Source organism: Cheilinus undulatus, linkage group 13 (assembly GCF_018320785.1).
Source record: "Cheilinus undulatus linkage group 13, ASM1832078v1, whole genome shotgun sequence".
NCBI lineage: Eukaryota > Metazoa > Chordata > Actinopteri > Labriformes > Labridae > Cheilinus > Cheilinus undulatus.
In genome coordinates, this window is record NC_054877.1 from 39,210,367 (window position 1) to 39,238,089 (window position 27,723).

The 27,723-nt window shown below is 38.4% G+C and overlaps 2 protein-coding genes across 2 annotated transcripts; both read right to left on the reverse strand.

The window, feature by feature from the left end:
- Positions 1-634: 634 nt before the first annotated feature.
- Positions 635-10,328, reverse strand: elovl8a (ELOVL fatty acid elongase 8a). Its single transcript, XM_041803613.1, is given in 9 exon segments — positions 635-742; positions 1,524-1,721; positions 7,743-7,870; positions 7,989-8,103; positions 8,242-8,298; positions 8,543-8,623; positions 9,862-10,049; positions 10,154-10,217; positions 10,308-10,328. Coding segments are annotated over 9 exon segments (960 nt in total).
- Positions 10,329-17,399: 7,071 nt separating this feature from the next.
- selenop2 (selenoprotein P2) lies at positions 17,400-27,723 on the reverse strand. The gene is made up of 5 exons (XM_041802577.1): positions 27,647-27,723; positions 26,564-26,819; positions 21,726-21,938; positions 21,110-21,218; positions 17,400-19,784 (listed from the first exon to the last, which is right to left on the reverse strand). The coding sequence occupies exons 2-5, from the start codon at positions 26,788-26,790 to the stop codon at positions 19,512-19,514; spliced, it is 822 nt and encodes a 273-aa protein (XP_041658511.1). The 5' UTR covers positions 26,791-26,819; positions 27,647-27,723; the 3' UTR covers positions 17,400-19,511.

Here is a 27,723-nt window from a genome sequence, read left to right on the forward strand (position 1 = left end):
CCCGAATCATACACAAATCTTTTCACAGTATGATAATCACTCTGAATTTTTCCTCAAATATCCAATGTTTTCATACATTTTGCAAGATGCAGCACTATTTCATGCTTTTCATCTGCAGAAAGATCTTTCTGTTTCCCATGTTGCATGAAACCTGTGACCTGTTGAAGAATGTGGAACATCCTCCTTAAGTAGTTTTCCTTTAATCGGGGCTCACCTAGCAAAGTAAGGACCAAACCTGTCTGAGATTGATGCCAGTGATGGAAACTGACAGAAAAAGCAGCACAAGTGAAAACTTACCTCTACTTATGAAACACAAAAGAAGCTTAAGATTGTTTTCTTTTTTTTTTTCTTTGTAATTTGAACGGCTTGCACAGTCATGCACATCAAAAAAACATTTGATAGCGCTTCTTTATGCAGAAGTCACTTCCTGACCCCCATCTGGAGTCGTCCACTGTGACGCCATCTTCAAACAGCCTCTAGACTTCTTCAGTTTTTCCTGGTGATAACTTCTTCAAAAGTCAGTAAAACTTCTGCTCTCTTTGTAACTTGTTGCTTTAGACACACTTGAAGGTGGCTGATCTTTCTAGTGCTGCCACGTTGTGCTGACGGTTATTGAAATGTCTTGCCTCTGTTGTTAACTGTGAAACTTTGATTTATTCACTTCAAAGTGCTTTTTCATGTGCTCCTCTCTTATTTTGCCTCCCTCCTGTTGAGTGAGGAGCAGAGGACAGTCCAAAGCTGCCTGAGATAAAAGCAGAGAAACAGATAAGTGAACAGAATGGGAATAAGTGATGCTGACAGGGGAAATAAAATGCAAAGAGAGCAGATATGAGTCATTTATTCCCCTCTTATTAGTTCTCTCATTTCTGTCCACAAGGGGGAGCGTCTGCCAGGTAGTTAAACATCATGACAGATGGAGCTGAGGGGGTTTGTGTGCTGGGCTCCCCACTCGGTAAGATGGATTAAATGGTAGAAACCGGGGAGGGGGCGCCTGATGTACAGAACAGGAGGGATAGATGGAGCGTGTAGGATGCAGAGCTAATGGCAGCCTACGGATGATTGGCTGTAACCACCAGCCAATAGGAGAGAGGGAGGAATAAAGAGACTCAGTGGTGATTAGAGGGTCTCATCTATTAGCAGCTGGGGGAAGGGGCTGATGAAACATGGGTTAATGTGTGTTGAGTGTTTCTGGGGGGCTTTGTGCTGGATGAATGACCAGAAGGGATGAATGAATTTAGGAAGGAACAAAAAAAAAAACATTCAGATGATTTAAAAGTGGTGGAAAATGTTTAATTTTATCAAAACACAAGTAAATATGCTTCCTTTTTTGTCTCTTGTCATAGGGTTTTATATATTAATGGATTTTACATGTATAAAATCAAGCTGCAATTACAGAACATAATGAACATGAAGAAATTAACATAACAAACAGTGCTTTTTATATCCCTCTCTTCTTTGTCCTTTCATTCCTGTTTTAGATCCTTTCATGTCAGCTCTGTGCTTTTTTCTATGTTTACATGCACCTGATTTGTCTCCCTCTTCCTCTCTCACTTTGTTTTCTTGGCCGTCTTTTTGGCGAGGTAGCTGTGGTAGTAGAAGTTACTGAAGAGAGCGATGAGGCTGAGCGAGTAGGCCAACACCACCGCGTTCATGGAGTCAGGGAAGTCGCAGTCGGCGAACAGGTTGTAGGTGGTGTGGATGGTTACGATGAAAAACTGGAGCTGGAGGACAGGGGAAATAACAGACCTTTTAGTGAGAAGAAATTGAAAAGGCAAAGGAAATCATCATTAAGCATCGGCATGTCTGCACCGCAGAGATGAGAAAGTAGTTCCTTCAGCTTCCTGACCATTACACCAACAGGAACTGTGACGACATTTTATTCAAATGCATGGAATTTAGTGTGGAGTTGGCCCCCCTTCTGCAGATGTAACAGCTGGAGGAGAAGGCCAGTCTCTGTTCAGGTCCATCCAAAAGGTGGGACCCAAGAGTGAGTCACGGAGCTGTTTCCAGTGTGTCGTGAATGTGTGACAGGATACAAAATCATAACAGTCTGTGAGGTACTTTTACTTTTTTTCTGTGGTTCAAGTTTTGACAGCTGAAAAGAATCCAAAAAACTGCTTGATAGACTTTTTCAGTGTTTTAGGAAAACAAAGTAAGCGCCTTAAAAAGGCCTAAAATTTTTTCCCACATTTTTGAGAGGTTCTTGTGGACATTTTTCAAGTAAATCTAAAGAAATTTCCACAACAAAGAACTTTTTCAAATTTTTGAACAGTCGTAATACTTTTCACAGAAAAATTCAGCAGTCTTTCCAGGAGGTTTCAAGGAACATTTCAGGAAGTTTTGGGAACCTTCCTGGAAACATTTTGAAATTTTTGAAACTGTTATTTCAAACAATATATTGTCATTTTAAAAAAGAAATAACAATATGCTCAAATTATCAAAAAATACCAGTGCAGTTCCTGTACAGCATGGTCCACTGTCCCCTATGTGTAGCATTAGTTTTTATATCAAATTGAAATGATCATATTTTCTGTTCTACTTGGCCTATTGACATCAAACAAAAACTGAAATAAACCTTAAAAATAATGCTTTCCACACAAATTGATTGCAATGCAAAATGTGGCTTTTTTTCCATACTGCCATGTGACAAAAGTAGCATGCGATGAAATCACGCCAGCGTGATTGTGGATCGTGGACCTAAGAGTTAAAGTATTAAATCGTCAAAAAGAAAAAAACTGTCTGAGTACAGTCTGGGTTTGATTCAAGAACAGAGTTTGGAGTGTGGTTTAATTACTTCCAGTCCTGTACCTTCTTGGAAAAAAAAAAAAATCACCGTTTTAGTAAAAAATATACAGGTTAATTTCACATTTCTCCCTTATAGCCCACATTTGTGCATCATATCTACACAGCTGTGGCACTGAGCACCACACAGTGCTCCATATTTGGCTCAGAAAAATTCCTAGTTGCAAGCACTGTGTGCTATTTTGGTATTTTAATGGTTAAAACCAGGGTGGTGATTTTCAAAAGCAGCTCTTATTAGTATTTTATAGATATTTGTTGAGACTCGGGACATGGAGCTTGAAAACAGTCAAACCAGGATGGATGGTAACCCCAGAGTTCACTGAAGTATTGTTTAAAGGTTGCATTAGCAGCTACTGCCACAGCTACAGAAGTATACCTGTCAGTGGTGATTAGCTAAAAGACATATCATCACTGAATACAAGTGTCTCTGCATGCAAATATGTAAATGTGCACATGAATATGAGTGCATATAGGCCACTGTGAACCAATATCCATATATTAGGTGGAACAGCTATTATATAGAGGACATAAGCAATGACTTTATGTGTGAATGAGGAAGACAAACGCTGCAGATCAGTATACCCCACTCCAAACAAACACCCCCACCACTCCGTTATTATAACTCAATAATTACCTCTTAAAAACACAAAGACGTGCCCTTATATACACACAAAGAAAACAATCTCCAATCCCTCCAATTACCTCCAGTTTTTCAGCTCCAGTTCACCTCGCTGTGAGGCCAACTGTTAGAAGAAGCTTGGGGGTCAACACAGAGGTCGGCACAATTATTCTTACATAATGGCAGGCGTTCACCACACTGACCTATTTATGTTGCTGCCATATTCACAGAAAGACAAACATACAGGATGTATTGTCTCTTCATCAGCACTTAATGTAGAAAACAGATGGTCCTGTGGTTAGTTTAGGAGCATCAGCGCTGGTAAGCCGACTAGTTACTGCAACAGTCAGCGAGAACAATGACGGACCAAGCAGGTGGCCTTCTGCTGACGTGAAAAGTTTCAAACTGAAGCTTATATAACATATTTATGGTCATTTTTACATATAAGTCTGGTCTGGAGCTAGTCTGTCTTTATGCTCTATTTCAACAAGCAGCAACTTCTAGAGCCCTCATTCAATACAGTTCATTAACTGTCCACTAGAGGCTGCTCCCCCTATAGGTCCAATTTATAAATGACCAGCTGTACAGCAGAATTAAGCAGGTTTACTCCCTGTTGCAGAAAAGTAAGAAGTGACCCACCCACAGAAATAACAGGGCCCCTCACAGTAGGCAGGGGCCCTTAGCAGGCCTGGAATTTAATTTTTTCATAGTATTTAATGTCATTATTGAATCAAAAGGGACTAAAAGGATTGGTCAACATGTTGATTTTTAATCAAAAGGAGTAAAATAAAGTACTGGGGAGCCCCTCTACTTCCCTTCGAAAATGTCAAAAAAAAAAACAGTCTAACCTGATACGTCAGATGGATGTGTTTCACATATCCATCTGGGAAACCTTCGATAGACAGAGTTTGGGAAAGGGCAGCATGTCTGAAAAAACACTCGGAGGGTAATTGGATGAATGTTCTGTCTGTCACATCAGAGCAACAAAACACGTGACGTTATCGCTGCTACTGAGGTGCGCATGTGCAGCTACCGAGGAATAAACTAGAACTGTTAAATGTGAACCATAGCAACTATAGACATGTCAGTACACGACTTTTGTCGTTTCTGAAAAGAAAACAACTCACTGCTGTTCTTTGTTCTACTTTTAACAAAGAAATGTCGTCAAGTTCTGATAAAGCCCACTTTAGCGGCATCCACGCTAATGTCTTCCATCATAACGGCACGGCCTCTTGTTGCTGCTTGCCTATGTCATGACTCCGCCGTGCCCAAAACTACTGCCCCTCATCACTGATTGGTCCTGTCACTTTCTAACCGGGCCCAAATGGTTCAGACGGGAGCTTTGCAAGATGGATTTGCCAGTGAGAAACAAGGAAACGGACGTATCCATCTGCTTTGCAAAGTTAAAGAAAGTTAGGATAGTGGAAGACAAGAAAGCAGGGACGGAGAGCAAAATGTGGAGGATGATGGGGGAGAAGAAAGCAGGGACAGAGAGTAAGATGAGGATGATGGAAAAGAAAGCAGGGACAGAGAGTAAGATGAGGAGGATGGAAAAGAAAGCAGGGACAGAGAGTAAGATGAGGATGATGGAAAAGAAAGCAGGGACAGAGAGTAAGATGAGGATGATGGAAAAGAAAGCAAGGACAGAGAGTAAGATGAGGAGGATGGAGAAGAAAGCAGGGACAGAGAGCAAGATGAGGCTAATAAACAGAACTAAGGTGAAGGAAATAACAAGTAAATTTAATTAACCATTTAAAAGAATATTTCTAGGTAACATAGGAAAATTATAGTTCAAAATTAAGTCTAATAATTGCATAAATGTTCTTAAAACAATGCAACATTTCTTGCTCAGCTCTCTGGCTAAGGGGGGGCCATGTGTAATTTTCTTTCTGGGGTCCAAATTCCCTAGCTACACCCCTGTATGTACCACATTTCTGAGTCTTTTTTAATATCCCAACTTTGGTCTAGGTTTATGGCTTTACATAAACAATAAAACAATTACCTAATAAAAAGTTCCAGCCAGCCAATGTTACCAGGGACAGAAAGAAAAAAGCTCATGTTATTAGGGGACAATGGTTATGTATTTAGAAAGTCTGAATCTGTTTAAAACTTGTGTGCATATAATTGTTGTATGAGTGTTTTTGCTAAGAAAATAACATTTGGCCATCATAGCTTGAATTAAGGATGGACCATGTTTTTGCTAACCATTTTTGGCCACCACATGTGACTGGGGCCCAGGAAACTTTCACCCTTTATCCCCCTTTATGGGTGGCCTTGGTTGGGCTGTGTGGGGAAACTGAAGAACAGACTACAGCAGTATTGAATCGGTAAAGTCACTTTATTTTAATTACTTTTTGGAAATACTTTACAGCTAATATTGTTAAACTACCATGCGATAGAATTTTGAAAGCAAGACTTTCCTGTAACATTAGAAATTGTTGTGCTACTCTAAGTCCTAAGTAAATTTTTAGTGGAGGTTACAGTTGAGATCATCAGTTATTGAAGACTAATATGGGACATCTAATAGACAAGACTCAGTTTTTATTTGCAATGTGGAGTTTTAATGTGGAGCCCACTTAACAGGGCATTGGTTAGATATTTGTTTGGACGATTTGTTGCTGTTTTCAGAGGAGGATAGTATTTGGCTGTAGTAAGCTTCTAAGTTATGGTAGCAGCTAATTATACCAACAGGTTTCTAAAATAACTTGATATTTGTGCCACATTTTTGCAGTATGAAATCCCAGTTTTATATATTTATACATATCTTTATAAGTTTGTAGTACACAGCAGAGTCTGTCTGCTCCAGCTGTGGTTAATGTAAATTAATTTATTCATGGTTTTTCTTGCAGGGGTGTTAGGTTTGTCATCAGCATTTCCCTGCAGATAACACAGCAGGCAGTAGTGATGACGGGGTGTTTTATTTTACAAGGTTCACGCTGTTCAAGCGCTTCAGTCTGCCTACTGAGAAGTCAGTGTGATGGCACATTACTGAAACAAAATGGTGGATTTATAAAGACCGTTTTTTCATAAAACAAAGAGTTTAGATCTTGTGTCATACAACCCCAATTCCAAAAAAGTTGGGGCAATGTTTAAAATGTAAATAAAAACATAAAGGAATCGTTTGCAAATCTCATAAACTCACATTTTATTCACAGTTGACCAAAAATGACATGTCAGATGTTGAAACTGACACTTTTGACCATTTCATGAAAATATTTTTATTTTGAACAGAATGACAGCAACAAATGTCAAAAAAGTAACAGGGTGAGAAAGGCTGGAGAAGTAAATGGTACTGATGACAAACAGCTGGAGGATAATTTTGCAGCTAACTAGGTTAACTGGCAACAAGTCAGTTACATGACTGGGTATAAAAGGAGCATTTTAGAGAAACAGAGTCTCTTAGAATTAAAGATGTGCAGAGGTTTGCCAATGTTGGACAAACTGTGGAACAAATGGTGGAACAAATTTCAGAAAAAATGTTCCTGAACGTAAAATTGTGAAGACTTTTAATATCCCAACATCAACAGGACATTATATCAGTAGTTCCAACCTGGTGGTCCAGACACCCCTGGGGAGGGGCAGCTAGTGCCAAAGCCATATGTGAACCTGATTCTCCGGGCCAAAGCTCCTTTAGAATGGAGTGAGGCAAAATGGAAAACTGTTCTGTGGTCAGACGAATCAGAATTTGAAAATCTTTATGGAAACCACGTACGCTGAGTCCTGCAAACTAAAAGGGAGATGGACCATCCAGCTTGTTATCAGCACACAGTTCAAAAGCCTGCATCTCTGATGGTGGGGGGTTGCATTAGTTTGGTAGCTTGCACATCTGGAAAGGCACTATCAGTGCTGAAAAGTATACAGATGTTTAAGAGCAAATTATAGTCCCATTTTTAGAACCTACATCTGACAAGCATGGATCAACAGTCCTCTCCCAGAGCTCCAGCTACTGGTCTCCTCATTTTCTAGACATTTACAGACTGGTAAACAAAGCTTTTTTGAGATGTGTTGCTGCCATCAAATTCAAATGAGCTAATACTTTTCATGAAATGGTGAAATATCTCTGTTTCAACATCTGACATGTTATGAGATTTGACAATCATTACATTCTGTTTTTATTTACATTTTACATAGCGCCCCAGCTTTTTTGGAATGTGGGTTGTATTTTAGCTCTTATGTTTGTATCCATTGCTGTATCAGTGAAGAGCAAGCTGCTCCAGGTGAAAGATACATTCAGTTTAAATTTGAGAGCTTAAGTTGATTTGAGAGTAAAGGAAAGCAGATGAACAATAATTGAATGGTTTTTACTCATAGAAATACTGACCAGCTGCAGGGATGTGAGGTAACGTTTCCACCAGAGGTATTTCAACATTCCTGGACCCAACGCTGCCAGGCCGTAGTACAGATACATCACTACATGAACCAGAGAGTTAATCAGACCAATCAGGAAAGCTGTGGACACAAAACAGAGGAGATTTTTACACTGCATTCTCTTCAAAACTAAATTTGGACAGCTCTTATATTTATGGCCGTAGTCTGAGACCAGATTGGCGTGTTGGCATTCACTCACACTGGCCACCGGCCACATATTTCACCCCGGCCCACCAGTTGAAGATCATGGTGGCATGATGGTAGACGTGGAGGAAGGTCAGCTGGTTGTTCTTCTTCCTCAGAATGAAAAATATCTGAGCCACAGAGACAGAGAGATACTGTGACTGCAGTGTCACACTCACAGGCACAGACAGCACGTTTGAAAAGAAGAGCTGTCACTTTATCTGAGGATTTTAACCAGTAAAACTTTTTCTCCCTCCTGTCATACTCACAGTGTCACTGAGCTCAATGACTTTAGAGAAGTAGAACCACCAGCACACTCTTGCCATCTGTCCAACAGGGTGAAAAATGTGTGATTAGTCTGGTAGCATTTTTTCCTTCCCTGTGTATGATTTCTACTTCAGATTATTTGTTAAACAGTGATTTAAGAAGAGCATGCTCTGTTTCACTGTCATGTCAACATACTGACTGTTTGGCTTTTGTTTTGTTGACAGTATGTTGACCTTAAAGGTCGAGGCCAAAATCAAATTTCAGAACTGAGCTGTGTCTACAAGAGTATTAATAAAGATTTACCCGCATGGCCAGTGGGCTGTTGCTGTAGTCGACAGGCTGACACAGCAGACTGTATTTGGCCAACCAGGAGGACGCTGTGAACTGGAGGACAGAGAAATTATTTCTTTTGTCTTTCAAAAAGCACAGGAGGTGTAAGTGTAAGTCGTGCATTTGTGCTTTTCATTTTCAAGAAAATGCAATAAAATAAAAGAAAAAGAAATCTGTTTCATTGGGTCTTTCTTAATCCAGTGTATGAGTGCCAATGGGTGCAAAATTACATTTTTTTATCCTCTCATATCTGCACTCAAATGTTCCAAAAGTGCTCTGGAGCTGTGGTTCTCAACTGGGACACAAAAGTGGGTCACGGAGCCATTTTCAGTGGGTCACCACCAGGTATCTGAAAAAACGAGTGGTGGCTAAACTCCTGAAGACCTTATTGGACATGCACTGATACCTTTCATTTACCCTGTTGGGTAAATCTAAATGTTTGATCAATATTTCAACTAATTAATCTCCTATTCTTGCAATAAATGGATACTTTTCCCATGATAATGAAGTAATTTCACAAATTTCCTGGAAAATTGGCAAAAATTAACACATAATGATGGGAACAGAGGGTATAAAATCAGGTGTTTTGGTCCAATCATGCTCCAAACTGCAATGTATTCAGTTAACCAAACATGCATTGTAGAATTTTTTTTTAAACTTGGGTTGTGATCTGTTGTACGACAGACTGGTGGGTCTTAAGGCCGGATCAGTTGAGAACCACTACTCTAGATCAGGGTTGTCTAACTCATTTTGGGTCCTGGTCCCGTATGCCGGACAGTTTTTTGACATCAAATATAAATATCTATGAATATAAATGATCCAATGATGCACATACCACCTGTCACATTTCTGTGACAGAAAAGATGTTTTCACTTTTCTGCCGCTCTGTTTTGGCATGGGTTTGCGATCATTACAGTTGGGTCTTCTGGTGAATCCAATAGCTGCTGCCGCGTTAGCTGTTAGCTTGGATGTAATCACAGCAGTCATAAGGCTTTCAGTACATGTAAACCCCGCCCATACCAAACTCTGTATGGCTCTGAAGGTATTGTCACTCAGTCAGTCAGTAAGTCACATGTGTAGGACTGACCTCAGCAATCAGCCAATAAAAAATGCTAATTATTTGACAGCCCCTATGAATCCACATTTTAAAAGTGGAGCTGAAATAACAGAATAGAGAAAACCTTATGCAAAGAGCACATCATCCTTCTCCAGCCATACATCACCTCAGACTAGCTGTTTCTACAACTTGCAGCAATCTGCCTTCACATGTGAACATTAACATTCAATAGTACCTCATAGAACATGTATGCAGACAGGCAGACCATGGCAAAGTTGTAAACAATCAGGACGGGTTTGAGGTTGACCGGCTGTCTTTTGGCCATCAGCTTTGGTCCCAGCCAGATAATGAACAGGTAACACAGGAAGATACAGCCGACAGGAACAGGAGAATAGACCAGGGGCCAGCCATCTGTCCGCTTATCTGCACAGAGGATAAAGAAAAAAGATAACTGCTAGGTTTGATATTTTTTCTTCTATAAAACTGAAATATGCATGTAACAAACATTAGGGAAAGTGGTAACTTGCCTCCATTTCCCAGAATTCCTTGGTAGAAAAGTTGTAATTTCTGCCACATGCTGAGCTGGAGACCCTGAGATGAAGACACATGAGGAGAATATTTTATTATCTCAAAATTCAACCTAAATACCACATTCAAAATATTTAGGAGGATGTTTCATACAGTGGCAGAAAAGTTAACCATCTTTATGGCTTAAAACATGGAAATTAGTCTGAGATTTTTTTTCTTTAGTTTAAATAAAAACATCAGAAAAATGCACTTAATATTTTCACATTCAGAAAAAATATAAACTGTTAAAAGTTCAATAAAACATGTTTTATTATCCCTTATTATTTAATTAAGAAAAATTCAATTAAGTTTTGTCCTTTAAAAAAATGTAGGGACATACATATAAACCCCAGCTCCAAAACACTTGGGGCATTTTGTACTGTGTAAACAAAAACAGATTTCAGTTATTTGAAACTCTATTTCTTTTTAAATATACACACATTCTGAATTTGACCCCTGCAACGCCATACCAAAAAAGTTGGGACAAGGGTAAAGAAGACACAGGAGAAGTTGTGGAATGCCAACCCCCCCCCCCAAAAAAAAAAAACTGGAACATTCATCAGGTAAGAAGTTTGGTTGGTAACAGGTGTTAGTACCATGACTGATCCAGTTTTGAAAGACTGCATGGGCATGGGACAACATTTCTCAAGATGTAATTGCAAGGATTTGTGGGATTTCACCATCTACAGTCCATAATCGTCAAAGGATTCAGAGAATCTGGAGAAATATCTGCTTGTAAAGGGAAGGTTCAAAAATACAGAAAAAAATGCCTGTGACCTTTGACCTCTCAGGTAGCACTGCATTCAAATGTGGCGTCTTGCTGTAGATTACAACAGCTTGTGAACACTTTAGTTAACATAGTATACACCTCCATCTGCAAGTCTGCAAAGCCAAAGCCATACATCAGTGTCATCCAGATGCACCACTGACTACCGTGGACTGATTCATAATGGAAAGTGTGCTGTGGTCTGACAAGTCCACATTTCAAATTGTTTTTTGGCCTAGAGTAGAATGACAGGACAGATAATTATCACCAGATCAAAAGCTAACATCTGTGATGGTCCGGGGTGTATCAGTGCCCACAGCATGGGTCACTTGCACATGAAGACACCTTCAGTTCTGAGAGGTTCATACGGGTCTTGGAGCAACATATTCTTACATGTCTTTTATCAGGGACGTCCCTGCTTATTTCAGCAAGACAATGCTAAGCAAACATCCTGCACAGGTTACAACAGCATGGCTTCACAATAGGCAATGTAGCAAATATATTGCATATAATTTGAAAAAGATTAGCAAACCAACGTATTCTATTTTTTTCAGGTTTTACACAATGTACCAACTTTTATGGAATGGGGTATGTATTTTAGCTGCCATTGATTTATTACATTATGGTGAATTTTCATGAATCTAAGCATGGCCTCTGTCTTCTAATCTACATGAACGTGATGTAAAATGTGCATCAAGTTTAAGTGTAGTGTAACCAAAACCACAGACCTGATGTATGTGACTGTAATCTTTGTTCATGAATGACTCCCTCTCTTTAAAAGCTCTCACACAAAGAAAAACACTGAAAATTTGATTAAGCCATCCAGAGATAATCTGGATTAGAATTCAAGGATTATGTTCACTAATCCAAATGTATCTCTTGATAATGGATAATAACTAATCACCTTCCTGATGACTGTCAGCCTATTTTAATCAGGGAGGGTTTCATATAACCTGGGACAGTGCTGCCCTCTAGTGTTTAATGGGTCACATACTTAACCATCATTTACAGCGTGTTTTAAACAGATCTGAGCTTAAATTTGACCTTGATTAGTTTTGAAGTTATTTTTGATAAATGTCAAAATATCTTTGAAATCAGTCTTTTTTTAAATTTTACATTAGATGTAGGAAAGATATGCTTTGTTATGTCTTTGCAGGGATTTGTTCCCGTGATAGAACGGTCCTAAAAAGAATTTACTTAAACGTAACTTAGAGATGACTCAAAATGAAGTGAGCTCGAGGTCATGAACTGATGGACAAACATTCCAATTCAGGATTTTCTGGTAGAGAGCAGAATTAATGGCTCCGTCAATCACAGCAAGTCGTCCAGGTCCTGAAGCAGCAAAGCAGCATCACACTTTTGATGAAATGCTGTCAGTTTTACTCCAGATGTAACGGGGATCAACAAGATGTTTTTGTCAGATGTGAGACAAGACTTTGTCTTCTTCTTGGTCAGCAGTGGTTTTGGTCTTGGAACTTTCCCATGGATGGCATTTATGCCTGGTCTCTTTCTTACTGTTGAATCATGAACTCTGACCTTCATTGAGTCAATGAGGCCTGCAGGTCTTTAGATGTTGTTCTGGGTTCTTTTATGACCTCCCGGATGAGCCATCAATGCTCTCTTGGAGTCATTTTGGTAGGCCAGCCACTCCTGGGAGGGTTTGACACTGTCCCAAGTTTTCTCCATTTGTGGATAATGGCTCTCAATGAGGATTGCTGAGTCCCAAAGCCTTAGAAATGGCTTGATAACCATTTCCAAGAAGATGTCAATGACTTTGTTTCTCATCTATTCTTGTGATTTGTTGCTTTCTGAGATCTTTAAGCTGACTTCACTTTGTCAGACAGCCTGGTTAAATTCTAAAACAAACATCTGAATTTGTTGTGAGAGACAATGAATGCTGTCTTTCAAAGTAAAGGGGATCACACTGTCTTTGCTATGTAAAATAAATTCAATTCAATTCAAGTGAAAGTATAGACACTCTATTAAAGTCAGGGACTACCAGCTTTGTGACTTTGATTTGTAATATGATCATGAAATCAATCAAAATGACTATAATAGTCTTTCTTGTGTTAATGTGAGTGAAAGCATGGTTTATTTACTGTATCAGCGGGAGAAGCAGGCTTAAGCACTTTAGCTTCTGTAGCAGCGTCTTCACTGGGATTTACAGGACAATCCCTGAGCGTAAGACTACTACAACCTGCTGAGGTTTATCTACAAGGTTTAAGAAGCACTGCATCGTAACTACAAGTCTAAGAAAGATTTTTCAAAGCAACAATCAAATTAGATTATCAAGAATATTTGCAGGACATAAAAATACCACCTATGGAAATTATGACCACTTCTGCAATCTGCACAAAATAAACAAGGATGACAGCAGCGTTCCTTCAATCTGGTTTCTTCACGGAGAGATCAGGGAATCATGGGAAACTATTACAGCATCATGAAATGTATGTAAACTCAAAAATGTCACTAAGTGAGGGATAATCGTGACCTTACCTTCATTCTGGTGTTTATATTTCTTCTACTCAGCTGTCTCGGGTTGAAGCGTGCTGCATCTCAGCCATGTGTTAAGCAGCACTGAGGTAATCCACCTGTGTGTACTGGATGTGTGTGAGTGACTCAGGGATGACATATGGCGACATGTTCCTTTATTCTGGTGTGCAGGTCAAGTACCGGCCAGCTAAATCCCTGCTCTCAGAGTAACACTGTTACTCAGGATACATGTGATTGATCATCTGGCAATTTTATTTTCATCTTGCTGTTCTTGTTTTCTGAATACCCTACAATAAAAGGTCTTATCTTTGTTCTAATCCATGTTTTATTTGTTTTTAAGAATTGAATTTACACAATTTGCCATTCCTAATAAGTCTGATGTTTTAAAAAGATATCTTTTTGACTTTTTTGTAATACTACCAGTCATCTGCTAGCATTTAGCAGCATAAAGACTGCAAAAGAGGGTTCACTGACTGGTGATAAAATCCCCCTTAACCTTACCGCTTTTGCAGTATTAGATAACAAAGGCTTGGACATGTACTGTTCTACCCTCTCTGGATAAACTGCCTGTTTTTCATAATCTAAGCTGTTAAAATAATGTTGTGATTTCTATCCCAATCTTACAACTTCAACTTTCACATAAACATGGGTGCTTATTGCCTTGTGGTTAGGTGGATCCTGTGTTGCCAGTTGTCCAAGTGTCAGCGCAGATTCAAATCTGACCTTTGGCTCCTTTCTCACCTGTCATCCCCCTTCTACTTCTGTCTCTGATTTCCTACGCTATCACCTTTGCTGTCCTCTTGAAATAAAGACAAAGGACTAAACATTTAAAAACACACACAACAAAAACGAGTCAACCACATTACTGCTCACACCGTTTTCCTAATCAGCTTGGTAAACCAAAGGAAAACTTTCAGGAATTTTTGGTGAGGGTCACTGCAGTGGGCAGCTATTCAGAAGCCATTTCCTTGCATATACAGCACAGTATGGCTTTGATGACATAGTTGCACATCAGCCACTACAGCAGAAACAAGTGCATAACTCTATACACTGACTCCTAGTGGCAGCCGCTATGCATTTATTTCATCTTTAAATCAAGATGGCTAATGACCAGTCAGGTATGCCAGGTTCTTCTATAACACAGGTGTCAAACTCAGTCCCAGTGGGGGCCAGAATCTGGATAGAGATCTAACCTGAGGGCTGACCAGAGTCAACATTTAACCAAAAACTGTCAACCTCATTCTTACCAGTGATGAATAATGGGAAGTGAAAAACAACTTAGCTCTGACGATGAAGGATTTTTGGATTTAAAAAAGTCAAAATGATAAGTTTAAAGGCTCAAAATCTGAAGATAAAAGGCAAACTTATTAGTTCAAAAGGTCAAAACACAACGTTATAAGAAAAATAGAATAGAAAAAAATAATATATCAGGCAGAAATATGAGACTAAAAGTTAAAATCATTCATCTAAAAGAACAAAATATGAGACAAAATTCACAACTGTGAATTTAAAAGGTGAAATATGAGAATAAGAAACAAAAAGTTTTGAGTTTTTAAGGTCAAATATGAGATGAAATACAAGGTCATGAGTTTTTTAAGGGCAAAATGTGAGGTAAAATTTAAAATGATGACTTTAAAGGCTAAATATGTGTTAAAATTGAGAATCATGAGTTTAAAAGGTCAAAATATGAGGTAAAACTAATAATTGTAAATCCAAAATGTAAAATATGAGATGAAATAAAATATTGTGAGTTTAAAAGGCCAAAATATAAGGGAAAGAAATCAACATCATGTCTTTAAAGTTCACAGTATGAGATAAAAAGCCAAAGTTATCAATTGAAAAGGCCAAAATATGAAAAATAAAAATTCTAAATCCTAAGTTTAAGTTGTAATTGAAAGATGCAAAATTGAAAAATGGCTATGAAAACACATTCATTTAATCTTTTTGTTTTTACTCTTGAGTCTAAATTTGATGACTTAAGGATATTTTTAACCATCAAGGTTTAGTTTACATGTTTATACAGGAGTACCGTTGGGCCAGTAATAGTTCAAATGTTATATGATCTTGTGGCCGGGTATAATTGTACCACAGGCCAGATTTGGCCCCTGAGCCTTGAGTTTGACACCCTTGCTCTAGAATATCCACAGAAGCCTTGCATTCTTGCAGGTAAAAAATAAATTGTGACATCAAGTAACTTCTAATGAGTCATGTCATTGTTAAACTTTCCAAACATTGATTTTTACATCGGGACAAAATTCCCACAATTCAACTGTCCACTAAAAACATCATGCATCAGTAGCTACAGTGCATTCAGGAAGTATTCAGACCCTCTGACCTTTTTTCGGTTTGTTTTTTGTTGTAGCCTGACGCTACAAATTTATGAAAATAGAAAACTGAAATATCACATTGACAAGTATTCAGATTATCTGCTTGAACTTTAGCTCAGGTTCCTCCCATTTCTGGATCTTTGCTGAGATGTTTCCACATCTTGAGTGGAGTCCACCTGTGATGAATTAAACTGATTGGTTATGATTTGGAAAGAAACACACCTCTCTATAGAAGGCCTCACAGCTGACAATGCATATCAGAGCAAAAACCAAGCATTGAGGTCAAAGGTCACTGCCTGCAGAGATAGGATTGTTGAGAGGCAAGGATTTTGAGAGGGCTACAAAAAGTCCCAAGAGCACAGTGACCTCACAATTCAATTTAATTTACCACAGGTGGACTTTTAATCAAGGTGTAGAAGCGTCTCAGCAAAGATCCAGAGAAAAAAGAAGGAACCCCAAATAAATTTCAAGGGTTGTTGCATATGGTCTGAATACTTATGTCAATGGGGTTTTTCAGGCTTTTTTTTTTTCTTCTTTTTATAAATTTGAAAAAAAAAAACAAAAACTGAAATTCTGTTTCACTTTGTCATGATGGGGAGCTGAGTGTAGATTATTATTTTTGTAACCTTTGTTGGGGGTCAAAAGAGCTTTTTTAAAAACTGATTTGGTTTGTTTTTAAGATTTCCTCCATGTTTTGTTACACTAAACATGCTCAGAGTGCATAGTTTCTCTATTCCAGTGCACATGATTTCCCTTCTGTTTTAAATTTCTTCTACTTTGATAAAATCGAGCACCAATGAGAAGTCCTAAGGGCCGGACTATTTAGGCCGTTTGTGAAAGTCAATCGCAGATTCTGAATTTAGGCCTTACCTAAGAGCCTTAAAAAGTCAACATTTAAACATAAACTGTCAACCTCATTCTCATCAATAGTAAAATATGAAAAAAATAACACTGATAATAAACCTTTCTGAGATGAAAAAAGTAAAAATGATAAGTTTAAAGTCAAAATTATTAGTTCAAAAAGTCAAAACATGAAATTCAAAGGCAAAATAATGTTTTTTAAAGGCAAATATATGAGATAGAAAGTCAAAATCACAAGTTTAAAAGGTAAAATTATATCTCAGAATTTTGAATTGTGAATCTTGAAGGTCAAAACATGAAAAAAGTAAAAACTACAAGTTTTAGTCAGAATTTTAAGGTGCAAAATTGAAAATATGAAATGACAACATTAATTTCTTTTCTCCCCTTCCTGACTTATTTACTCTTTCCTTTTTCAGATTTTTATAATTTAACAAGGATATTTTAAATTGTCATGGTTAAGTTTACACGTTTACTGGAGGAAATCTGCAGACCTCATACTAGTGGGCCAGTTTTAATGGAAAGATTGTTTGAGCTCGCTGGATACAACTGTACCACAAGCTGGATTTGGACCCCAGGTCTTGAGTTTGACACCTGTGAGCCAAGAGAACAAAGTTAGTGCTCTTGAACAGCAAAAAGTGTTGTTTTAAATATTTTAAATAGAGTAAAACACTAATAATAGTCCAGTTAAGCTTTATATTAACATGACAGTGCCAAAGTCTGATTTTTCTGATGTAATTCAACAGAGCCAAAGTAATTTAGTCGTAATATCTTTATTGAATCACTTCCAAATACATGCACAAGTTTTGGATAAAAGAGGGCATGTTAAGTTCTGGAAGCGCTTTTATGTACACAGTCATTTAGCAGCAAAGTCCAAATCCTAACAGAAAGAACTGACAGAAGCAGAAACTGAACAGGAAGGAAAATATCCAGACAGAAATCTCACAGAGGTTTACTCATCAGCATGCTCAACATCCTTAAACTCCGTCTGTGTCAGAATGACCATCGATCCGTCCGCTCTCTCCTCACACATCCACCTACAGCCTCCTGCAGCAGGTTTGACACTGTAGACTTCATTAATGGGAGAGGACGGGCTGGGACAGGTGGCATTATGAACACAGAGGAGTAAGGTGTGAGCAAGCTAACAGAAAACCAGTCTGAGCACTGCTGGAACAGATTCCCAACTACTCAGTGAACTGCTAACAAAGTCAAAATAAAACACCAATGGTAAAATACACAAGTAAAAACATTCTAGCAAAACACTAAAAAGCAAGTTCAACTAAAGAATTCTACTGTATTCACATTGCTGCAAAGCTTACTGTAATGTCATAAAACTACATCCAAAGTTGTGTAAAAGTAGGAAATCTCACTAATTTTTGAAATCACTGCCTCGAAAAAGACCAGAACTGAAAATATAAAAACTCTATCACTTATCATCAGAGTGGAAAGTAACTAACTGTTATTAAGTAGCTTTCAGTGTATTAGTAGGTTTTTTTAATATACATATATTTTTTAAAAATCTGTCATTTTAGCTTTATTTGTGTATATTCTGGGGGGGGGGGGTACTGTAATCCATTACAATTTTAATGTTGTCACTTACTACATAAAAAAATCAAAATAAAATGTTAAAAGGAGGAGACTGAGTCAGAAACAGTCATGCACTCCAGCAGGCCTTCTGGGACCGCCTCCAGCGCTAACCGGAAGTGCCTTTTTCAGTGCATTTCTTCCTGATTATGAGAAACTTCTGAATGAAAACAAAACATCTGTTTTCTGGTTAGTAAATAAGCCTTGTGAGGTGATGTCTTTATTGAACAGAGTCCTCAATTCAAAACAAGGAGTAGTACTGGGAAGGAGGCCGCTGAGCAGTGCTGGTCTAAGCTGGCTGGAAATGCCTAGTGTGAGGGCTTTCCATGTTACAGAGGGATGTTTGGGCGATTGAACTCGCAACCTTTGGCGCCCTCCATAAAACGACATGTCCTGTTAAAATACTGAAAATTCAGAATTCACCTTTTAAACTGAAAGACTAGTCCACTGAAACGCTGGCAATGGAAGTTTACCTTCATAAAATAGCATCAGATATTGTAATAAATGGAAGTTTGAGTTCTAAATGCACTTGTATCTTTACCTTTTAGGAAGTAATGCAATTAACAGACATATCAATTATGCCATATTGTCACAATGAGATAACCTCAATAAAAAAATTATAGACCTTAGCATGAGCGTATTTGTTATACAGGGGGAAGTGACGCAGTGGTGGACAGAGATGGGGAGGGCAAAAAATTTTTGATTGTATTGAAAATCTACATATTTGTGGGGGGGTTTTTTGGAACCTGTTTCGAACCAGCACACCTAAGAAGTCCTCTGAGAGGAATCAAGGGCTATTGGAGCAGGAGTGGTTTGTAAATCAAGACAGACAGACATGCTGTAAGTTATTTCAGTGCAGAAATTACATATTGTATCTTTGATAGTAACTAGGAATTAAATCATTTCCTCTCATATTGTATCAAACTAATGTTAATATTTATCTACCTCCTAGTTTATACTAATAGAAGATATGGAGTTAATGACTGCTTCTATGAGCAGAATAATCAAACATGTTGTTTTGACCTACAAATGCAGTTCTATTCACCCAGGTTTTTCACCACTCATTGACTTTTTTAGTTGCTGATCAGTCACAAAGCGTTACAACAATTTTAACTGGTCAATTTTTCTTCATTCACACAATTTAAAAACTAAAAAAAGCAGTATTAGAAGATACGAGTGTTTCAGCCTCCTATCATGAGCTTCATATTTGAGGGAAATGGCTGCCATGTGAAATAGGGAATCAGACTGATGTCTGATTTATCCACGTCTGTACCACCATGATGACTGTGGCTAATCTTGGTGATGATTATGATTATGATGTTGGTGGATATGTGGATGGCGATGCTGATGGGGTTGAGTGTTGTTATGACGTGTATGGCGCACAGGCTGGGATTGATTCCGGTCGTATTGAGGGTGATGGGGATGAGGGTTGTGGTCAAAAGGATGGTGGTGTTGATGCTGATGTTCATGCTGAAGTTTACGATCTGGAGGAGGTGGATCCTCTTCTTCATCATCCACGGGTGTTATGGATGAAGGGTCGATGTTTGACAAAGTATCAAGGGCCTGAAAAACAGAAAAAGACATGGGAGAGTAACGTTTTACTCTACTAGTTTGGCCACTGGGGCAGCAGAAAAACCTAAAAACACAACACAGATTCTAAGACACTGAATAGAAAACTGCAAAGTGTTGAAAAAACAGGCCAATTTACAAGTGAATATTAAAAACCTGTTTCCTCTAGTGTCCAGAAGAAGCTGGATCCAAAAGTCTAAGTCCCAGCAGAAATTAAAGTGTTACAGTCTGCTTTAAAAATGTTTTTGACCTGGATTTCTAATAATTCTGGCCTTGATTGGTGGTGGACATGCAGGGAAATGCAGTAAAACACAGGCATGTGGGCTCATGAGAGGATTAAGTGTGACTGAAAAACTAGAAATAAAGAGAAAACACACTGATCATACTAGGGGTGGGACCAAAAATCAAAATATTGGGATATTTCCTGGTGTGATACTGTATCAATGTTTTAAACTGCAGTATCAATATTTTATTCATTAATAATTTACTTTGTTGGTGAGGGAGTTTGTAGTGCAATTTCACTCCCCAACAGAGTTGGCGGCAGGCACCGCTAGCTGCTAGCAGGCAGTTGACTCGTCCCTCTTCTCCCCTCTACACAATGAGATCATGGAAGCCTTACGGTCTGAGCGAGCCAGTCACTCATACTTACCCAGCTGAGCGACTTCTGCTGCATTCATAGCGGATATGTGGACTTATATTGGCTTCCAAAATGACGGTTCAAACTTAGACAGGAGTCAAGTCTATTGCAAGATATGCCACACCATAGTGAAATACTCAGACAATGTGACAAATCTGAGAACTAGCCATTTCAGCTAATGGCTAACGTTAACAAACAAGCCTGCTGAAGCTACTGCTGGTCTCTGCTCATGCAGCCATAATCACAGTCAATACCTTGTTTTACTTGTAAGGACCTACACCGTGTAGTGTCATTAAGAATGAAGGCTTTCATAACACAATTCTAAAAAAAAAATCGCTGTATCGTTATAATACCGGTATTGTGGACCATGTAGCGTATAGTATCGCAAGTTACCCTGTGATTCCCACCCTTAGACCATACACTGGTGCTGCTGCTGTTATAACAATCTGAAAGACATTATTATCACACTAACTTATATGTTTAGAAACCAGTCATTGGTCAGTTAGACCCAACAGAAATCATTATAGTCATTATATTTCAAGGAAAAATGGTTGGGAAACACTGTCTTAGACGTTCAGCAGTACATTGCACTGTGACATTATTCCCAGTGTAGTGTCCCAGTTAAGTATTTAGTGCAGATGCGTCTGATTTGAAACAGCTTCTGTGTTTTGTGATTACTCACAGTGCAGTTGCAGATGTCTTTAAAGTAAGTTGCTCTGATTGCAGCCTCGACGTAGGGGTAGTGAAGGAAACTGTAAGGCAGCACGATATGGAAGGTGAGCAGTCCACAGCTGAAGAAAACAAAATGACAGGGAGAGACAAAAAAGCACTTTATTGAATCTTTACTGGTTTGTTAAAGTGCAGAGTGTACTATTTCACCTAGTAGCATTCAGCAGAATGAACTTGATTCAAATGTGACATTTTTTTTTCTTAAGCAGGCCTATGTTAACATGAGTATTTAATCACCTGAATGTAGTTTTATTTTAATTAACTTTGAATAAGCCTTTATTTAAACATAAGAAGGACCCCTTACATGGATGCCATCTTGGATGTGTTCATCTTGCATGTTTGTACGGTACCACAGAAGGGACAAAACAACAGAATAATATTCTGAACTGAGATTTAGAGGTAGACATGCAGTTAGGTGATCTTAACCTGCAGGATTTCTTTTCATATGATTAACACATGCCTGGTGAAGTTTTGCACTCTTAATCAATACAAGACTAAAACCTTACAGCTGACCGATTTGATGTTGCAAAATATGAATCCTGCTTATTCTGAGATGATGTTTGCCTCACCGATCATAGACCAAGAAGTCATCTTTGTCTCCGTCCAGAGCCTCCCACACATCATTCTGAAGTGGAGCCTGCTGGTACACAGGAACATCGGTGGGCGCTCTTCTCTTCAGCTCCCAGTACATTGCTCTGGACTGAGCCTCCCTCTCATTTACTATCATAAAAGAAACTTCAGTGATGTTGCTGCGCTTCAGCTTCTCACGCAGGCCTCCGATCCTACAAACAGACAGATTAAGAAATGAGTTGATAACATCTTGTTGCTGATCCAGAGATTATTTGAATCTGATACCTAAATTCTTAGAGGTACACCACCTACAGTCTCGTTAACACCAGATGACATTTTGGGAAATAAAATGAGAAACTTAAGAATCAGTCTTTCGGGATTCTTTTCGGTCCTCCAGATGTTGCTGGATGGTTCCTCTTCCCTTTAGTTTGCAGGACTTAGTGTCCATGGTTTCCAAACAGAATTTCACATTTTTACACATCTGACCACAGAACAGTTTTCCATTTTGCCTCTGTCCACTTTAAATGAGCTTTGGCCAAGAGAAGACAGTGATATTTCTGGATCATGTTCACATATGGCTTCCTCTTATACAGATTTAACTTACATTTGTGGATGGCACAGGCGACTTGACAGACAATGATTTCTGGAAGTATTCCTGAGCCTGTGCAGTGATTTCCAGTTCAAAATCATGAATGTTTTATCCAGAGATCAAGAGCATCCCATATTGACCATCAGCCTTGTCCCTTGTGCACAAAGTACTCCAGAATCTCTGAAACTTTAACTGTTATAATGTACTGTACATGGTGGGGTATTTAAAGTCTTTGCAATTTTTATGAGCTCCAGCTGTTTGTCATTAGTACCATTTACTTTTCCAGCTTGTTGTTGACTTGTCCCTACTTTTTTAAAATTTGTTGCTGGCATCAAATTTAAAATTAGCTTATATTTGTATGAAATAGTAAAAAGTCTCAGTTTCAACATCTGAAATGTATTTTGTTGTTAAACTTCTGCAACGTACAAGCTCATTCAAACTGCCAGAGATAACTCATAAAAGCCAAGTCAGTTTGATTGTGTTAAAGACAGAAGAGTTTGTCTCTAATTTTATTTTAAGGTAGTTTGTTTTGTAAGCAAATAGCAAAGCTTTAGCTAGTCAGACTCATTCTTTTAAAGACAATTAAAGCATGCAAATTGGATCTTGATAGCAAAATCCCACTTTTTCAAACAAAAACCTCTTCTAAAAAATAACTTTTTGACTGCTTAGCCCTTCTTTCTCAAAACCTGATATGAAAAACGTTATGAGAAAACATTTAATAAAATAATAACCAGTCTGCTTGAAGGAAAAGGTTTGCCAACACTCTTATAAATATTGATGTACCTAAGGCTAAAGCTACTGAAGCTAGCATAGCTACATAACTTACACAGCAAAGCAAAAACAAATGAAACTAAGTAAGCTATGTACACAATGTAGCTTATACGGCTAAATCTGAAGCTAACAAAGCTAATGTAGCTACACGACTTACACAGCTAAAGTGAAAACAAATGAAACTAAGCAAGCTATGTACATTGTGTAGCTTATGTGGCTAAATCTAAAACTAACAAAGCTAATATAGCTACATGACTTACACAGTTAAAGCAAAAGCAAATGAAACTAAGCAAGCTATGTACACAATGTAGCTTAAGTGGTGAAATGTAAAGCTAACAAAGCTAACGTAGCTACAAGACTTACAAAGCTAAAGCAAAAGCAAATGAAACTAAGCTTTGTACACAATGTAGCTTATGTGGCTAAATCTAAAGCTAAGAATCTTAACATTAACATAACTACATAAGTTACACAGCAAGAGCAAATGAAGCTATGTAAGCTATGAACATAATGTTAACAGCGTTACATGAACTACATAGCTAACATAGCTATATAACTTTCACAGCCAAAGCAAAAGCAAATGGAACTATGTTAGCTGCACTATGCTATGTTTGCTAAAGCTCTAGCTGTTTAAGGAGTTATGCAAATGCTGGTTCACTTTACCTTCATTAGCTTTAGCTCAAGCAAACGTAGCTGCATTTGTTTACATAGTAGCTTAAACTATGGAGCTAGCAAAGCTATGTTAACTTTAGATAAAGCTAGCAAAGCTAAAGTGAGCCTCCATTCACATAACTACTTCTAAAACAGCTCTATACATAATTTAATCTTAGATTAGACATCTAATGTATTTTTGTTTTATTTAATAAATGTTTGTAACATTTGCAATTATTACCATTGCCAAGGAGGTAATGTGATCAGGTGGGTTTGTTTGTTTGTTTGTTCGTTCGTTCGTTTGTTGGTTTGTTAGGTTGTTAGCAACATAACTCAAAAAGCCATGGATGGATTTTGATGAAATTTTCAGGAAATGGCAGAAATGGCATAAGGATCAAGGAATTTTTTTTAAAGGATTCTGTACTATTGGGAGATAGGTCTGTGCTGTTACCACTTTACACCAGGAGATGGCGGACATGAGTAACTTATCCAAAATTTTGGAGTTAATAGAGTTCGAAAGATGTACGCCCGGTCAAGGAGATGAGTGGGAGTGTAACAGAGAGAAAGACAGCGAATTGTAGCGAGAAAACTCAAAATGCTGGGAGGAATAGAGGAATATTCACCCTCTGCCATGACTTTCACACGTAGCGAAGCCAATGCTTTGTCTCACTGTGTCTCCACCCCACTGGGGAGGGAGTAATTGGCAAATTACATTTTGGGAGTGATACCGATCACCGTCTGGATCCACGAAAGGATTCTTCACTATTGGGAGATAGGGCTAACGGCGGAGGTCTGTGCTCTCTGAGTGCTTTTCTAGTTTTTTAATGTATCTATCTCTGTCAATTGGCTGTAAGGAATCAATGTATGACATTTTAGCAGTTAGCATATAAATATCACAATTTAAAATCAGCGGGCTGACAGTGCTGCAGATGAGGGGGAAAGGATTTTCCCCCTTGAAATCGTAAATAAAAACAAAGTGCAATGACTTTCTAATCTCATGAACCCATATTTTATTCACAACAGAATACAAACCACATATCTGCTGCCTGTTGCACCTGCTATGCGTAAGTTCTGCCTTAAGTTATGGTGTAAAGTCCACACTAAACCTTACCTTCAAACTAGTTAAGTCCTAACTTAAGTTGTGTCATTGTTTGGTTGCACCACAGAAACATAAGGTTGATCAGAACTAGAAGAGATTCACGTCCAAACTAACCAATATATTGTCGCAGATATGTTCAGGTATCCTCTTACTTTAACCAATAAGTAGCTGGGTTTCCATTACACTTGGAAATTCGCAAAATCGATAAAAAGCATGATGAAAAACTGGTAATGGAAACACCTGAATTTTGAAAAAACCCTAAAAAAATCGCTAAAAAGTGTTTACGCTCTCAGGAGGCGGTTTTTCAGGCGTTTTGATATAGAAATATATCACAAAAGTGTAATGGAAACACTTTTTCCGCATTTACAAGTCACGGGACGTGACGTACAGTGTCACATGACCAGTCACTCCGAGACAACATGGCGCGGTACGTGTGGACAGAAGAAGAAACAAGACTTTTCTTAACATGATACTTCTACTCTTATACGTGGCTTTTGCCATACATACGGACTTGACCTCTGAACTATCATCTGTTGCCTTCGTCTTTTGTTCAAAATTATCAAGGCAACCGCCGTAGATGTAACCAAAACAGTACCAATATGCAACAGGTTTTGAGCGTTAAGCTTCCCTGCAGAGGATTCACGCGAGATGAGATTGTACGAGAATTGCAAGGCCTATGCCCAAAACTCCCTTCAATGGAAACGCATTCAAAGCGCAATTGTACCTGATTGAAATTTAAGAGATATAGCTTTTATTTTGCGAAAAACTGTAATGGAAACCCAGCTATTGGAAGCATTTTTTTAACCCTGTGTTTGCTACAGATTATAACGGCTAAAAATAACATTTGCTAAGTGCTGTTAATCATCAAACAGCATCCAGCGTGGACAAAAAATATGACCAGGCATTTTGTGAGTATTGTGAAGCCTACAGCCTAAACCTAGAGCCAGTATAAATAACAACACTGACATCGAGTGGTGAAATCGCTAAAATCACAAGATAATGTAACAGTGGACGGCGGAAATGATCTCCGCTCACAGAAAACAACAGTGTTACTGATCATGGAGAACGCAGTGCTACCTCCAAATTTCCGGTAAAGTCCTCAACTTTTCGTCACCTTCAGGGTTATCACGTCTTTTAGAGCTATCACTATGATGGGCATATTCTGTGGAGGACTTTACACCTAGTAGGGGTAAGATTTTAGTTACCTCCGCCAAGGAGGTTATGTGATTGGCACGGTTTGTTAGTTAGTTAATTTGTTTGTTAGTTTTTTGTTAGTTTGTTAGCAATTTAACTCTAAAAGTTATCGATGGATTTTGATGAAATTTTCAGGAAATGATTCAGAAATGGCATAAGGAAGAACTGATTAGATTTTGGGAGTGATCCGGATCACCGTCTGGATCCAGGAATTTTTTTAAAGGATTCTGTATTATTGGGAGATAGGGCTAATGGCGGAGGTCTGCGCTCTCCGAGTGATTTTCTAGTTTTAGGAATGTAATTTCCAGATTTTGTTTATGAATAAAGGTGAATTTAAAAAAAAAATGGCCCTTCTACAACGCTGTACCAGAAAATGATGTCTCTTACATTCTGACAGAGGTTACGTCTCACAGCAGTGGACTGCAAGTAGGAACGTCTGAGATTGGTGGTCTGCAGCCAGGCCCTTCTTAAATATATACATTCTTTAAAACAGTTTAACTAACCATACAAGCCCATTCACCAAATTCCTTTCTTACTTGGAGGCCTGAGTGAGACAGAAATGTCAGCTGGCCTTCAGCAGTGCCACCACGACCACATTTCCCAGCAGCGCTTTCATGGGTGCCTTTCCCTTAATATCCCAGTGAGGGGCAGGTCTGCAAATCATGGAGGCATTGTTGTCCCCCTCCACCTCCAGAGTGACATGAGAGGCCCACAGCAGAGCTGGCAGGGCCGCACACAGCCACAGCAACAAGAGGGAGCGCATCGTGCCTCCCTTGCTGGACTAGAAAATACCTGATGGAAGAGAAAACAGAAAATAAATGTCATATCATGATAGATGATAATAGAGACAAATGCTCTCTCTAAAAGATCAAGTAAAGAAAGTGAATTTTAACCTTTTTTAGGCCTAACTCTTTATATTTTAACTAAATGTCTACACTGGTCAAAATTCCAGTTATCCTCATTATTATTACGGTAAACAACAGAGCAGGGCATCAAAGCAGATTCAGTCTTTGGCAGATTTCCCCACACAATAACAAATCTCCTGTCAGTCTGATCCCCTAATAATTAAAAGAGTAAACCCTCATTGTCTTTGTTATCACATGTGGAGATAATCTGTAAAAGAGTTTGTTATGCAGAAAACAGAGGGAAGAATGTCGGGGTCAAAGGGACAGACAGGCTGGTAGACAAAGAGAAGCTGGGACAAATATTTACAGCTACGTGAAGGCTACTGTCTGCACAAACAATGAAGAAATGGGACATTTGAGGCAAATTTCAACTAATTTTAATACAAGTCATTAAAGCTGTACATATTTTTATCAATTGGTTTGTTAGAGTATTTTAAAAAGGGTCATGCACTTGTCTATATCCTTGAATAAAAAGGACTAAATTCAATAGATAATTGTAAACCTAATAAATTCAGACCCCTTGAATGGCTATCAGACATATAAACAGACCTTAAAATGATTTATCCTCCAGATTTATAATAGTTTTAGTAAACGATCATTCTGAGAAACTCAAGTAACAGCAGGGTAAGACTATACTTGTTAACACAGAGTATTTTTCACATGAAAACATGTAGATAAAAATAAAACAAACATGAGCGTAAAAGCAGCTCTTACCTCTGTCCTCTCTCTGTCCCGTGACCCACATAAACAGACAGTAAACTGCTGTTGTTTTTAAAGCCTGTGGGGTTGAT